At 37.6% G+C, this 16,234-nt stretch overlaps 1 protein-coding gene across 25 annotated transcripts in view; it reads right to left on the reverse strand.

The window, feature by feature from the left end:
- The window catches only part of Map2 (microtubule associated protein 2), a 280,270-nt gene that overhangs the window by 52,268 nt on the left and 211,768 nt on the right, over window positions 1-16,234 (reverse strand). For 23 of the 25 annotated variants that reach the window (XM_057761426.1, XM_057761424.1, XM_057761444.1 and 20 more), the window contains one exon: window positions 9,084-9,368. In XM_057761426.1, coding sequence (XP_057617409.1) covers window positions 9,084-9,345 — 262 coding nt within the window. In that variant the 5' untranslated portion in view covers window positions 9,346-9,368. Of the gene's footprint in view, window positions 1-3,151; window positions 3,286-9,083; window positions 9,369-16,234 lie in introns of those variants that run through there. The other 2 variants (XM_057761443.1, XM_057761442.1) reach the window with 1 other exon arrangement.

The raw sequence follows: 16,234 nt of genomic DNA on the forward strand, positions 1-16,234 counted from the left end.
GGTATTAGCTTTCCATGTCAGTATCACTACACTGCTCTAAATGAGTACAGTTAAGCCCATGATGGAGAACATGCAACGTGCTCAGGCCGTCCTTTAATCAGGATTGGGATTTGCTGTGTTCTTGACCCATAACAACAAATCAGTCTTTACCTTACAACCAGAGGATCCAAAAAACTTGCATGTCTGTGTTCCCATCTCAAGCTATTTTTGGGAAATTTCCAATCCAGGTCAATGTTACATTGGGCTTAATTTTGTAAAAATGAAACTAGAGAACTACTGGGAATCTGTATGATTCCTATCTGTTAGAATTTTATGTCTCTCAGAAGTTTGCTGATCTTAATTTTTCATATTATTTCCCACTTGGCAGTTATCAAGCAAATGTCTCTGATTAGATGTTACATATTTTCGCTATTCTCAACCCTCTAACCCTAACCCCCATTATTAGAGAAAGTCACTTCTGGCAGCATTTTCCCCACAAAGCATTATAGAGATACTTTTAAATGTTTATCTGCTGTAACCAACAGCGTTCTCCTCTTTACAATGAATCCAGCCTCGTCTCAAAGACTCTCAATTTATTCTTTCATCGCCAGTATATTGTTCTGATTCAGTCTTTCCCACGAATTCATTACTCACACTGCAGTATCCTTTTTGGAGCACAATTTTGTCTATGTGATTCTCATTCTTAACTCTACACATGGATTCTCAATCTCCTTCTGTATTAACTAAAATATTTATTAGCACCTACGCCAGGAAATAGAGAAAAGGAAAGAGAGAAAAGCAAAGTATAAATTCAAACATTTACAATCTTGGAATAAAAACTAGTTAATAGATACCCTCAGTAGACGGACACCTGAAGGGTGCTCTTAGCGACATAGAACCATAGTCCATACAGGTGTTTCTCAAAGCCTCACCAGAGAATGAAAACACAGCAGCTCTCTGCCTTTGCTGGTGGACTTCTGAGAACCCTTCTCGAATGTTTCCCCATTATGCCACACAACACTGCTCTAGAATGAAACCATCACAGACTGGCATGGTACCATGCAACTGTGATACAAAAAGAAGGTTTTTAGTTCATTGAGAGGGCTGATCATTCAGGCTGGAGAAGCCTGTAAAGAAAGGCAGAACGCATTTGCCAGTCCAGCCCTGATCTGTACTTTCAGTTTAGACTCAAGTCTGATGTTCAGGATGCTCTACTGTAGATGACTTTCCCTGGAGTTTAGATCCTTCCTACCTTATCTACGTAAGTTTAATGCTTTGTGAGATTTTGAGCATCCTTTATATACATTTTAAATATTGACATTTTGCTTTCATATTTGTATTCTAGTAAGCACCTAGCATTTGCATAGCAGTTAAAAGTTGAAAGAGAGCCCAAGGCACACACTGTTGTTTTTTTTTTAAAGCTTCTACCTGTATTTTTTATGAGTGTAGTTGAACAGTGTGGATCATTTTCTGAGAGTTGCTGCATAGTGAGCTGGCAGCATGCATTTCAGCCTTTTCTCCCGGGATTCACAACGCCTGGTCAGATAAGACTAACAGTACCAGGGTTGTAAAGCGGCGCCAGTTGTTCCGTTCATCTGCTTCTGATATGAATTTCCATCTTCCCCCGAGAGCAGGTGCAAATGCTCTTTGTAATGTGCTAAGGAGCAATGAAGCATGAAGGTTCCAGGAGGAAGGGAAGAGCTCTACACACCAAAGCAGAAAATCAGTGTATCTAGGTAGCTTGTGGAGAAAAGAGGGGAGTGTCGATTGAGAAATATTCTCCATCTACTCAGTACCCTTCCAACTGCAACAAAAGAAAACTAAAGCCCAGATACTTGTCATTAAGTGCCAAATACTTCTGATAAAAACTGGCAATATTGTCAAAGTATATATATATATTTATGAATGCATAGACATGCACATATATGCCACTATAAAAATTTAAATAACACATTATTTCTTGATGATTCATAAATTCTCAAGATACCTGGAAAATTATTGTTGAAAATACTACATTTCTTTCTTTTCCAATCTCTTCCTCCTTTCCTCCTTCGCTCCCTTTCTATGTCCTTTTTTTTTTGGTTCGTGAGGAACAAATACAAATAGAGGGAATATCAAAAGGTCTTCTGTACTATTAATCAAATAAAAGGCTTACCAAAGCCTAGAAATGAATCTCAGAAGAGCCATTTCTTTTACTTATTATTTCCCCATATTCATTTTAAATGAAAAAGATCTTATGAACTGCAAAGAATTTTTCTCTAAATGGAGATTTTTCTTAACCCTCAGAGATTGGAAAGCAATGAAAGAAATCACAAAGAAAAAAGGCAACAGCAAATTAGAAAGGAGAAAACACAATAAGACTTTAGAAAATACAGAATAAGGGAAGTTTCAAAAATATAAAAATTAAATTATACTTATATATAATACAATATATATATATACATATATATGTGTATGGGTGTATGTATGTGCAGACTTTGGTGACTTCAACTGACCTCAGGCATGGTGTTTGAATGCTGATAGGGACAAAACAAGTCATGGAATGAAATGTGTGTAATGTATGTGTATATGTGTGTGAATGTGTGCATGTGTGGTGTGTGTTGTATGCATGTATGTGTATGTACAACTCAAAAGTCTGTAGGTATTTAAAATTCCAAAAAAGAAAATAATATTCCAATTTGTTGAGTCATTGGGTTTGATAAAAGCAGTCTTGAGAAACTGATTTTTCTAATATTTTGATTCAGAATTACTGGCTTAAGACAATGTCATCTCACTCTGACTGCGAAGCAAACATTATGGGACAAGCACCATGCAACTGCATATTTAAATGAGAAACTTTTTGCAGTGCGCATCCTTTCCTCTATTTTGTAAGCCATAGAAAGACCTAGCTGGGATTACCCGGTATATAGAAGCCCATCCTTTCCCGGAAACAAGAGTCAGCATTCTTTATGATCCTGTCCATGTAAACAGGGCTGATAGGCTCAGACCCAGTAGGCATGAACACAACAAGCCACATAGTATGACAGAAATGAACACCCACATCCACTTCATCTGCTAGAGACCACAGCGAACAAAGCAAACAACATATACAAACCTTGTAGAACTGTCTTAAAAAAAAAACAAAACAAAAAAACCCATCTCTCTCTCATTTTTTCCAGCCCAAATGCCTAACCTTCATGGGGAAAACACCGAAAAGGTCCCCATTTTCTGGCTTCATCCACCGGTGCCGCCAGGCCTGGCGCTTTGCAGTAAGGCTGTGTGTTTTTCTGCAGATCCACCCTTGAATGCTAAGTAACTGCTCTGCACACGCCTCTCTCTGCGGAGCTCAGGGAAATGGCAGCCAGAGCAATGAGTGGTTGGCATGGCAACAAGAAGAAGAAAATCTGCAGCCTTTTGTATTGTTAGAACTGCTTGTTTATTCGCCTCAGGGACTGATGAGGATAGCTTTAGTCATTTTGCTGGAGAAATGGCACAGCACTATTTGGCTCTGTATAATTAATATAGTATGCGCCATAGATCGTATTTTAAAGGGGATCTCAATTTAGAAATGGAGGCAGGGAGGATGGGGTAACAAAAAGCAGGCTTCACTTTTCTACGATACCAAAGGGAGAACAGAGAGAACGTTAGAGCTGTCTGCGGCTTTCGTATGAGGGATGCCAACCTTGCCCCTCATCACCCCCTCTTGTACTTACCAGTTTCAATATGTAATCTCTGCAACAATAAATGTACTGCCTGGGTCTGTCTGTCATGGGGTTGCTTGAGTGTTTGGGATGTTAAAATAGGGAAGGCTATGCTATCTCCTGGGTAGAAGGCAGTCTAGAAATATAGACATGGCAGGAAAAAAAAGACATCGTAGGAAATAGTTAGGAGAAAGGTAAAGCAATACCCTTCAATTTTTATATTTACCCTAAGTGATATCCAAAAAAGAACCATTTCATTCCATGACTTGTTTTGTCCCTATCAGCATTCAAACACCATGCCTGAGGTCAGGTGAAGTCACCAAAGTCTGCTTTGGATCATTTGCATATATTGACACCTATAAAAGTCTTTTTCTTCTTTTCCTCCTTTCTTTCTCCACTTAGGAGGAAATTGAGAGTCACACTTAGGATTTTATGCCATGGACTCGGAGTGTACCTGTGAGTTATGTAAGAGAAATGCACACGTTGTCTGCCATGGACAACTGTTGCGAGGGGCGGTAGACTAGCTGCCTTCTACAAGGCAGGAAGCCTGGACCTTGTTAGCAAATGCTCTTGGGGTTGACTACACTTGAGGAGGGTTAGACATGAAGGCTCATCTTCTAGATTCCTTCCAAATAACCATTGTGTTATTTGAAACGATGGCAAGGGAATGGCCAGGTTCCAGTAATGTTTTCCAACAAAGGACAAATGCTAATATTTACAAGATTAATTCTGAGAGCCAAGAAAAATAACCTCAATCTAAAGAAATTTTGAAAGCCTTGACAGTCAGCAGCCTGCTTAGAAGGTAAATCAATGATAAAGTATACACAAAATTTACCTGTCTTTTCTTGGGGATTGGACTGCTCAGAATGAAACCAAGTTTCACAAGGTTCCTGGCCCTTGGGTTCTCCATCCAACACCTGTATCTTCTAAATGTGCATCTCTGAATAACTCTTTTAAGCAGTCTATGCCATAATTTTCTCATTTGAAAATGGAAACAGGAATGACAGATACCTCTGTGGACATCCCAAAATGGCATAATGTGATCAAAGTAGTGTACAAACTGGAGAGCCACGTGGAAACTGTGATGCTACACAAATTTCCAAGCTGTGGCTCTAAGCACACAATTATCCTTGATGGCTGAAAGATCCCTGTAACATCAATACATTGTTCAGGTCCTTACATAAAATGCCATGTTTGCTTGAAGCTTCTGAAATCTTCCTATATGCTTTAAATCTTCTCTAGACTGTGGATATTACTGGAAACAGTGTATAAACTCTATGTTAATAATGAATATACTGCATTGCATAAGGGACAATGAATAGCAGAAATACCCTTATCTTCTCCAAACACCATTTCTTTCAAGTTCATTTAATTAAATGACCATGGATGTCAATAAGGACAAGGAGAGCAGGCTCCAGGTTTTCAAGCAACCCTTGAGGAATGAAAAGGAGCCGGAAGACTTTTCTATCTCTGGACAGGTAATAGTGCTCAGAGCAAGGTGAGCAATGCAGAATCAACACTTTGCAGATCTGGCTTTTTCAATCAGAAAACATTATATTAAAATTATTTCATAATTAGATGCAGTGATGGTAATAGTCTATGCCTTAGATTTCAGGACACCAAATGAAGTGACAGTCAGTTGCATTGCCAAGTCACAAATATACTATGGAAACCATGCCTCTGCACCCTTAAATGTCACTTGAAAGGTAACTTTAAACTTCCACTTCCTATAACGATGTTCTAATCAAAGTTTTATAGATTTTAGATACAAAGATTTATAGATTTTTATAGATACAAATCAACCCTTTTGTATTTTTGTAAGTTACCTCATGCTATCTTAATATGAATTCTAATAAAACTTTGAGCCTTGCTCCTGCATAAGAAACTTATGGATGGGGCTGGAGAGATGGCTCAGAGGTTAAGAGCACTGACTCTTCTTCCAGAGGTCCTGAATTCAATTCCCAGCAACCATATGGTGGCTCACAACTATCTGTAATGAGAGCTGGTGCCCTCTTCTGGCCAGCAAACATATATGCAGACAGAACACTGTATACATAATAAATAAACAAATCTTTAAAAAAACAGAAACTTATGGATGATGTGTCTTATTGTCATTCTGATTCAAAACTCCATGGGGGTCAAAATGTATTTCATTGTTTTCTTCAATAAAGTGTGAAAGAAAGGAAGAGATTATTACAAGACATTTTTTCTTCTCAATTATGCTTTGTAAAACAATTTTAAAAGACAAAACTTCCCTTTGGTTAGGCAGCTTGATTCTTTATACCATCACATGTTTTTACATGTTCCTGTGTGTCCTTTGAAAAGGACAGAAAAATAAAGCATCAAAATTAGAGTTGAGAAAATAATTCCACCCATCTTTCTATGGACTCGCTTTACGTTGTATGGCAGGAAACACCTAGGCAGGTGTAAAGAAATACAATTAAAATATCATTGCCTTCAAGACGGGCGGTGGTGGCGCACGCCTTTAATCCCAGCACTCGGGAGGCAGAGACAGGCGGATCTCTGTGAGTTCGAGACCAGCCTGGTTTACAAGAGCTAGTTCCAGGATAGGCTCCAAAACCACAGAGAAACCCCGTCTCAAAAAAAACCAAAAAAAAAAAAAAAAAAAAAAAATCATTGCCTTCTAACATATCCTGCTTTCCAATTCTGGGCTCAGTGCACAAGAACAAAGAGAAGTTAACCATGGATGTTCATTTTAAAGAAGTGTCAATGCCCATACATGAAAAAGAATATTCAAGCGGTGCATGACAAAGTAGAGCACAAAGCTGAGGGGGCCCAGTCTTAGGGAAACAGAGCTTCCATTCTTAATTCCATTTATAGAGAGGTTACAAACTCAGATAAAAGACTTCTGGAAATGAAGAGACATCCACAGCCAAGAAGGAAGCAAAAGAAACATTTTTGAGTCAACTAGGAATTTCCTGGTCACTACAATCATAGCTGAGGACACTGAGGAGTGTTTTATGTGAACAGTTTTGTTTTTGAAGATTATATTTTATGGAATAAATGTGATATACTTCTACACTGTAGGTGAATTAAAAGAAAAGCTCTCTTTGGTCCCTCTTGAAATGCTCACCTCCAAATATAATGCCAGTTCCAATGAGGTCACCACCCTCACGGCATAGCCTTTTAAAAACGGCATATTTGAGATTTAGGAGTATATGCATACACAGGTGATGATTTATAACACATATTTTAAGGAAATTATCTATAAATCATCCATGACAATAGCTATTATTTTATTAAACTTGTTTGGGAAGAAGTTGATTATTGATTTATCACTGGAGCATTTCTCTAAGTATGAGGAAACCAAGTTTTATATTATTCTATCACTATAGCTTTCTACACTTGCACATCTTAGGGGCTCAAGAATTGGCCTGTTATTTTTTAGAAAAGAGTTAGTTTAAAAAAATCATACCATAGTTTAGGCTGAAAACATCACCATGGCAACCTACAGATGACGATGTACCATCTCTGTCACTGTAAGCACACATATGAATACTTAGAAATTGATTTCTCTAGGATAATACAGTCTCATTTGATGCATATTGAGAGAATTGCACAATAACACTGGATGTTCCTGACACCATCACACAAAAGAAATACTTGCGAGCTGGATCTAATTTATATATATAATCTTCTCAAGGAAGCTGGCAAGGACACATTGACCTGACAAATAAATTTTTCTGAGCTGTTAAATACTTCATTAAGATCACTGAATAAATAGGATATTGCATAATACTAGTTGCTCATGGCTTGAATAAGCATACTGTATACAGTAATTTATTCTATATTGCATTGTATTGTTCCATGGTAGTCTATAAGGGTTGTGTGTTGAGTATCTAAGAGACATAGCTAGCCTGGCATGGTGTCTTATGCCTAGAATCCTGGCACTTGGGAAGCTGAGATAAGGGAATACCCTTGACTTTAAGTAGAGTCTGGACTATACAATAAGTTAAAGGACAGCTTGAGAGGTATCCTCCTCAAAAACAAAAACAAACACAAAAATGAACCAACAGGAGTGTAACAACAAAGGACTCTAAAACCAGGGATGAAAGTATAGATTCCAAGTTAATTTGAAAAAGACTGTCTTTGCATTTGCCCATTCATTTCATTGCTGGTCCAGCATACATGTATTGAACACTACAGCTATAAAGCCAGGGGCTGCAGGATGTGATGATAAGGACACCATTATCTCTTTCTTTCTTTCTTTCTTTCTCTTTCTTTCTTTCTTTCTTTCTTTCTTTCTTTCTTTCTTTCTTTCTTTCTTTCTTTCTTTCTTTCTTTCTTTCTTTCTTTCTTTCTTTCCTACCATGATGCTGTAGCTTGTCCTCATTCCCTTATATCTCAAACCTATCAGAGTCCTTTCAGTGGGAAGTCCCACCCTCAGCAAGCTCCACTGTATTCAGCCAGAGATAAAAAGTCCTTGTTCAAGAGTGTCACCATTGCTGCTACCCACAACGATGGTAGCTAACAGATACCATGTCTTGGAACACTGGCTTTGTACACTCTATACTATTTTATAATCCTCACTGTAACCCTGAAAGGCAGGCCTATTTTCATTTCATTTTCAATCACAGTGCCTTATTAATAAGATGTATGTGCTTGGAGCACTACATAGCTTCTAAATTTCCTGGTTCAGTCAAGAAATACATCCAATTTCTTTTCCCATTCTCATGGAATTCTGCAGAGTTTTCATGGAATTCCCAGAGGCTTTGTATCAGAGCAACTGCAGAGGATTCAACTTAGTGAAGAAGACATACAATCTTTAAGAGGGAGACAGCCTGTGCTAATGGTGAAAGAGAACTGCCACAAGCTAATGGCTTCTGCAGTGTTTGACAGGCAAAGATACCCTGTGCTTCAAAGAATACTTACATTATCTTGGTATAATCCTGTGAATTTATTTGGCACCTCAGAAGATAGTTGGAAAAATTTTCCCTAAGTAAAAACAATCCCCTTTAAACATCACCTTTCCATACTTCTCATTTGAAAGGCTGATGGGGTGCTTTTCACCGTTCTTTCTACAATAAAAAGAAATATTCCTCTCTAATCAAGCCCTTGGACTTAGTTACTTCCAATGTTACTTAAGCTAATAAGAAGAAAACATTTTTCCCTTAATAGGTTAAAATACTGACTGTTCATAGCAAGATATCCATGCACTGAGTATTTTGCCCATAAAAATTAGGGTAGTAAAAATTATGCTGGGAAACAATATCAAGACTACAACCAAGTTGGGGAAGTCATACTAACTGCCATGGTGCTTGGTGCGTGGCTTGCGAGGGCATTGATTCCTCCTAATCGGGCTCCTGTCCTTGAAAAGTGACAGGACCAGCTGCTGCCAATTAATTCACTTGCAGAGCAACCCGACTACAAAGCATAAAGAAGTCCTTGTGGCCCCTCAGTTACCTGCTGTTTCTCTGTCAGCCGAGGTCAGCTCTCCGTTGATCCCGTTCTCTTTGGTATCTGAATAGGTGCCCTGTGACCCGTGCTCCCCAAAGGCGCCCTCCTCCTCCTCTCTGTATGGAAATCCATTGGCGCTGCGGCTCAGCCCTTCCCCTGCCCCGCCTTGATCCTTCATCTCTGGAGGGTGAGGGTGTGCAGCTGCCTCTGTCAGTGAGGCTGACGTCCAGTGTGGCGCCTTCCCATCGTCCTTCCGCTCATCAGCCATCCTTCAGAGCTTTGTACTGTCTCCTGAAGACAGAAGTGTGTGTGTTAGTTATCACTTTGGGAGCAGCTTCCTGATCTAAAAACATCAGTGGCAAAATAGGGGAAATTTGAGGTCAAATCAAATTTCAAATTTAAGGGGCTTGCTTTATTGATCACCATGCTTTAAAAAAATAACAGATATTATTAATACAACAGCTTTCACATTTTCATTGTTTTTGCAGAGCATTTCTGGAATGTTCCATGAAATCATATATATTCTCTAAACAAAATAAAACAGCGCAAAAAGCACAACCGTGTCTCAGGACACATGTTAACCAATGTCTGACACACATTCTAAATATTGACCCATTAGGCAAAGCATTGTGCACTGGGGGAATTCACAGTGTGAGAAAATTAAGTAGAAAAAGGTAGGAAGAGAAATGGCTGGAGGAAATTTAGATTATCAGACCACACTCAACTACTCTTTAAAAACACAACTTTCAAGAGAACCAGGAAGAGAAAATGGCCAGCACTTACATTTCACTAGTATTTATGCCAAGCCAATTCGATAATTTTCTGAGTACTGTAACGTAATGAGTGAAGGTTACAGACTAAATTTCCCAACAAACACAATACCTATAATTTGAGAAAGTCTGACGTTTTTCTACAAGTACAAATCTTGCAGTTAAAAAATGAAAACAATAGTGTTAGAACTATGTCTTCTTTAATGACATCATTTCACTACTAAGTCAAGTAGGATCTGAAACGCTAGGGCATTGATGTGAGGGAGGAAGCTGTGAATTACAGCACAGGATGGATTCTCTGTGGAGGAGGCATTTTCTTAACCTTACGTGAATGGCAGATACCGGATGACCTTCTCTTTCTTACATGCGGATGCTAAGTTTAGAGATGAATCTGACAGGGTGAGTCACCTCTCAGTTTGATGTAGTCTTATTGATGGCTTATTGTCCCCACACAGTGGGTGACAACATACGCAATGATTCTAATGGAAATGAGGAACATTTATTTATTTATTTATTTATGTATTGTAAAGAGTAACCAAAGTGAAGACTTCCAAACAAACAAAGGCAGTGTTAGGAAGAATCTACTTCTTGCTCCCAGCTGTTTATAGATCCAACATTTAAATTAAGCTGTTATGGAAGCAAACTTTCCTACCAGATTTCTAAGAAGCACTTATAGTTTACTGAATTTATATTTACTTATTATTTGTGTGTGTGCATACGAGCAAACATGTGCCAGGGTGTTCATGTGTATGTCAGAGGACAGCTTTATGGGATCGGTGGAACCTCTCCTTCCACTTTATGTGGGTTCTGGGTACTGAACTGAAGTCATCAGGCTGGCTCCATTGGCTAACAAGCACTTTTAGCTGCTGAACCATCTTGCTAGCCCTGCTTCTGAACTCACTGCTTTTCTTTGCTTTTGACGCATATCAAAACCACAAAAACCAGAAATGAGACAAGTTAATAAGTCCATTCATCTAACTGATTCTAACACCAGAGTGCCTCCAAATTTGTTTCCAAAGTATTCTGTTTATCATTTATAAAATCTCATTTAAGCAACATATACAGAGCTTAGATTTAAAAACGTGGATTGAAGGACTCATGAACAAACCAGGAGTATCTATATTGCATACAATGTGCAAAGAACCTAGTATACCAAAGAGTTTTTTCCCAACAATTCCTAGTTTCACTGATTACAAAATTAAAGCAAACAATGCAAAGAAAACATTAGTAGTTAGGTTTTTTATGGTTATAATTACCCCATCATTTATTAAACCACCAGTAATTACATGTAATCATTTTAGGTGGTTTTTTACAATTTCTAGTGAAATAACAGGAACTTGGAAACTTGGTCAAGTACATGTTAAGAGTTACTTGCAAATCTGTCCTGAGCTATTACTAAGGACTCAATAAGCATTCTGAACGGTATGACAAACATCCCAGGAATGGAACCTGATGGGAAGAACATATTCTCACGACTAACTTCCCTCGTGTACGTATGAGAAACTAAACATGTCACTTTTATACAGTGATGCAGCAACATTCTTCCCCCATCCCATCCTGCACTGTGTACCAGTCAAATATCAAACTGCCTAATATAAAAACCTAAACACTGTGTTTTTTAAATTGTTATGGTATCTTCACACATCTTAGAGATGAAGTAAATTATCCAGATTCAAATAGCCACATTCTGGATACAGAGCTGCCTTCAGAGCATCCGAGTCTCTGTGTGGCTCAATGTCTTACTATTCCTGATTTGTGTGTGTGTGTCCAGAATAAATAGTGAATACAGAAAAAACTTACATGAAGAAGTCTGGGCTTTTCTCATGTATTGTTTTAAAGAACAAATAGGCTTTGTGTCCTATATACTTTCAGTTCTGTAGAGAAACCGAATGGGTAGTATAGCGTTTCCACAATTCATCTTTATAAGTTTTCAAATTCTGAACATCTTTTAATAATATGACACATTATAGTTAATAAAACAGTTCTCAATACATTATTAGCTAGTATAGTGCCCAGTATTGGTTTGTCTGTTTTGAGTTCTAGCTAAGATACTATACTATATTTAATTTCCATCTCTAGGTTCCTCTAAGACTTCTGGGTTGAAGAGTTCTACTCAAATAAATCATACAGTTGCACTCCATTGGAAATGCCTGGTTTTTAATGACTAGTTCTGGTTTACATATTTGTGAAATAAATAGCAGATAAAATGCTCGCTTAGGTGGAGGATGTGCTAGTTCACATGTGTGCACACCTTGAGCCTCCTCAGAGCTCCTTCCTAATCCACTGGGCATTTCCATTTCAGGGCGATATGATGATACACAGGGGCTGTTTCCTGATATCCTATACACCAGCATGTGTAAGAGGATCTGAGAAAGGCTTAAGTCTGTAGTGTACGCTCAACTCTGAGAGCTAAGACTTTATTTCTTAGGAATGAAGTTTAATGTAGAAACAAAGGACATTGATCTGTGGTTAGGCATTTGTCTCTGTAATGGGTGTGCATAGGTGAGTGCAGCATCCACAGAGTCCAGAAGAGGGCATCAGATCCCTGAGAACAGGGTCACATGTGGTTGGGAGCTGCAGTCTGGGTGCTGAGAACCAACTTGAGTTCTCTGTGGAAGCACTATACACTTTTGCTCTTTAAAATAAAAAAACAAAATAAAGTCCAAACATAAATAAAAACAACAACAAAAAACCTCTAAACAAAAACTTATCAATCGTTCCAGCACATCTGATCTGGGAGCTCTTGATAGTCCAAGCAATATACCAGGATGATAACAACTCACAACACTCAGATACATTTGCCTGTGCCTCATCTCTCACTCCAGGGCTCTCTGGAACAAACTTTCCAGTGAACAAAACCTTCACCTTTAACTACCAGACCAACATCTAAACAGATACATGCTTGTCAGTGGTCATCCACTCAAAGACTCACATCATTTGCTTTTAAACATTTACAGTAGAAATTTTTGAGTGTTTTAAGGTTTTAAAATTTAGGAACTTTTAAAAATTAATAAAAAACTAATTTTGGAAGAAGAGTTACCTAAGCACACAAATTTCACTTAATACCACATAAATCAAAATCCTAGGCTAGAAAGCATGACCTGACTGCATGAGAAGTTGCAGGGTGCTCAGACATCACTTCCCAAGTCTGAAATGTGTGTAGTCTGCCTATTAAGTGTCAGCTCTCATTGTGTGACAGAAAATATGATTGGAAAAGGGTGTTGCTGCTTTGGAGGAAAAAAGCTTCTTGCATCAAAGGAGACACTATCTGATCATGCTTATTAATATTCACAACTGATTATTAAAGTAGGATGATGCATTTTACTTAAATCCTAACAGAAATTTTGGGGTCACACTTGTACTTGTGTTTCAAGTTGCCAAAAGCTGGACTTGTGATAGTTAACCTTGATTGTTAATCTGATACAGTTGGAAAGATGGGATTTCATTTGAGGAACTACCTTCATAAAACTGACCTGTGGGCATGTTTGTGGGATAACTTGATTGCTAATTGATGTCAGGTTCACTGTGAGCAGTGCAACCCCAAGTCATGTGTAAGAAAGATAGCGGAGGTAAAGCAAGCCAGTAAGCAGCATCCATCCATGTTTTCTGCTTTAATCTGTCCCTGCTTCCAGGTTTCTGCCTCTGCTTTTCTTGACGGTGGACTGTTAGCTGTAAGATGAAATGAACACTTTCCCTCCCCAAGTTGCTTTTGCTCAGTGTTTTATCACAACAAGGAAACTCAAAGTAGATAGCAAGGAAATAGCTTGGTGAAGAAACTAAATACTATGGAAAAACTCAATTCATGACTTCAAGGCAAGTGTATTCCAATTTTCAATTACATAGACTTTTTTAAGTCTAACGTTTTAATTAATGTATGACCTTGCAAAGTAATTTTGTAGCTTATGGGTTGGTCTGCCCATTATCAGTGCTTACTGATACTGAACAAAGCTTTACAACATTATCCTATATTTCAATATATATTTTAACATTTTTCTAGGTTTAAGGTTACATTCTAACTTTTAAAATTTGATCAGTTTTCTAAAGTATGTGTCTGAATGTATAAAAGGATTCATAATTTTGTGTTCGTGAAAAAATAATTAAAATTGGCCACAAGCAGCCCAAATATCTGTCTCTAAATATGAGAAACTATTATTTAAATATTGTTTTATTACATTATTGACCCTTGCAGTAAGGGTCTGTACAATGAGATAACTTGCATTGAATTTAGAAATAAAATAATAAATTTTGCTTATGTCTGACCATTCTTAGTTGAGCAGACTGTGTACATTCTCACACTCTATTTGTCAGGAGTGTAATGTTCTTCTCTAACTCCCCATTTCTAAGTTCTTGCTATTGGCTCTTTATTATTACTAGTTGGCAACATTTATCAAACCTTTTCTGAAATCAAGTAGGAGCTCTATAATAAGCAATTAACTATTGTCACCACTACCTTCCAACTTTGATTTCTATGAGAAAGCCACATTGTTCCCTCCACAACGAAGCTCTATGCATGTACACAAAGTGCAGCAGATACAAACAGAATCAATTAGTCCTTTCTATAGAAAAGTTTCTGCAAAACATCAATAATTTAGATTGTTGTGATAGATTATAGATGAAAACACTCCACCAGAAAAATGTGCTTTCTAGAAAAATTTTTAGTTTTAAAATATATTTTTGTTCATCTTTCCTGTAATATTTTTAAAATCATTTTCCACACAGATGACAACTTTTGACAAATGCCAATGAGTTCTATTAGTGAAGCAGGGTAACAGGCTTTGTTCTCCATAAAACTAGATGTGCACATTCAGATACACTCACATCTCAGCTGGTTTAAACTACACAGTGTTTTCCTGTCCCTCTATCTACCGTCAGAAGGCCAGATCCTGAACATGAAAAAGATTGGGTATACACTTTGATGATTCCTGCATTACTTGTTCTTTAGAAAAAGTAAAAAATAAAAAAAAAACAATGTTTAAATGTATGAAAGCGTGTTTCCTTAGTACATATGCCCTCTGGTCATACAGAAATGAGAAAACAGTGTACAACCACCATATTGCCTCCATTGCTTAAGGAGAAACATGAAAATGAAATGGCAGAAGAAAATCTTCTAGACAGTTCTGACATCTTTCTGAGTTACCAATGACTATTTTATTTAAAAAAATTAAGGCTAAGATTCAAATCAAGACACATTTTATAGAAAAAGGACCCACTTTCTTATTTTTCTACCTACCTGCTTAATAATTTGTAATTTTCCCTTACTCTCCTTTCCAAGTGTGAAGGAGGTTAGTCAAAAATATACCTAACCAATACATTACAGGATACATTACCATAAAGTGGGTTTCAAATATTTTTTTTACTGTTGACTGAGTTAGTCCTCAACGGCCAACCACGAGGCAAACATGAGGAGAAAGGTTCCATTAGAGATGAATGTTTGGTCACCATCAGCTCAAGAGAAAAGAGTGAATTTGAAGCTGTGGAGAGCGGTGTAGGAGATGCAACTCACATTCCAACTCCATCTAAAGCACATGTAGTAGAACAAATGAAGAGATCTAAGTAAGACCAAGTAGACCGAGCATACGAGGTTAGAAATATCCCCACAATAAAGTATCATAACCCATCTCAGAAAAAGTCTTCAAATTATAAAAATGAAATACTCATAGGTTATCAACCATTTCAATGTATCGTCAAGTATTTTTAACACACCACTTCCAAAATAGATGTAGTAAATCAGTTTTTGGGGGACTGAGCTTGCGAAGGAGTATTTTACCCAATGACCGTGACGGAGCTTGAAGACTGGTGTTTTTGGACAAGCTGGTTGTTCAGGAAAGAGCAGTGAAGGGCAAAATTACAGAGAAGAAACATCACTGCGGAGTCACTGAAGTAAAGGGGAGGGCAAGTATGTTGTCAGGTCATATTAACAGTCTTACAAAGAGATGTGCCTTTCAGGTCCATTGCCCAGAACTTTTATGGTACATTCACGGACTCTGATCATGAGGTAGACTGTTTCTATTCTACCTTAGAAGAAATAAGGTAGTTTTAAACTTTTACATAATGCTACTTGAAAGAGGCAGAAATACCTTGAAAAAATTTTCTGTTTTAAAATTTACTCTTTTCTATGACAAGACAACTAGTTCATGTTGTAAAAGGATGGTCAGACTATGAAGCATATTAAAATTGCTATTAAGGTGTTTATTTTTGCCTAATTGTTGGCATTTACTAATGTGCCATTAAACTATAACTTGCTTAACTTTCTTTACCGATTGGAAATGAATGAGGTGATGCTAGTGGGAACATCTGGTAGTAATTCTGAATGTGTCCTGATAATTCAGATGCACATGCTGAAAGTGATGAAGTAGCCTCGGACTTTCCTTTAGGATTCCTAAACAA

Source organism: Chionomys nivalis, chromosome 2, assembly GCF_950005125.1.
Source record: "Chionomys nivalis chromosome 2, mChiNiv1.1, whole genome shotgun sequence".
NCBI classification, from domain to species: domain Eukaryota; kingdom Metazoa; phylum Chordata; class Mammalia; order Rodentia; family Cricetidae; genus Chionomys; species Chionomys nivalis.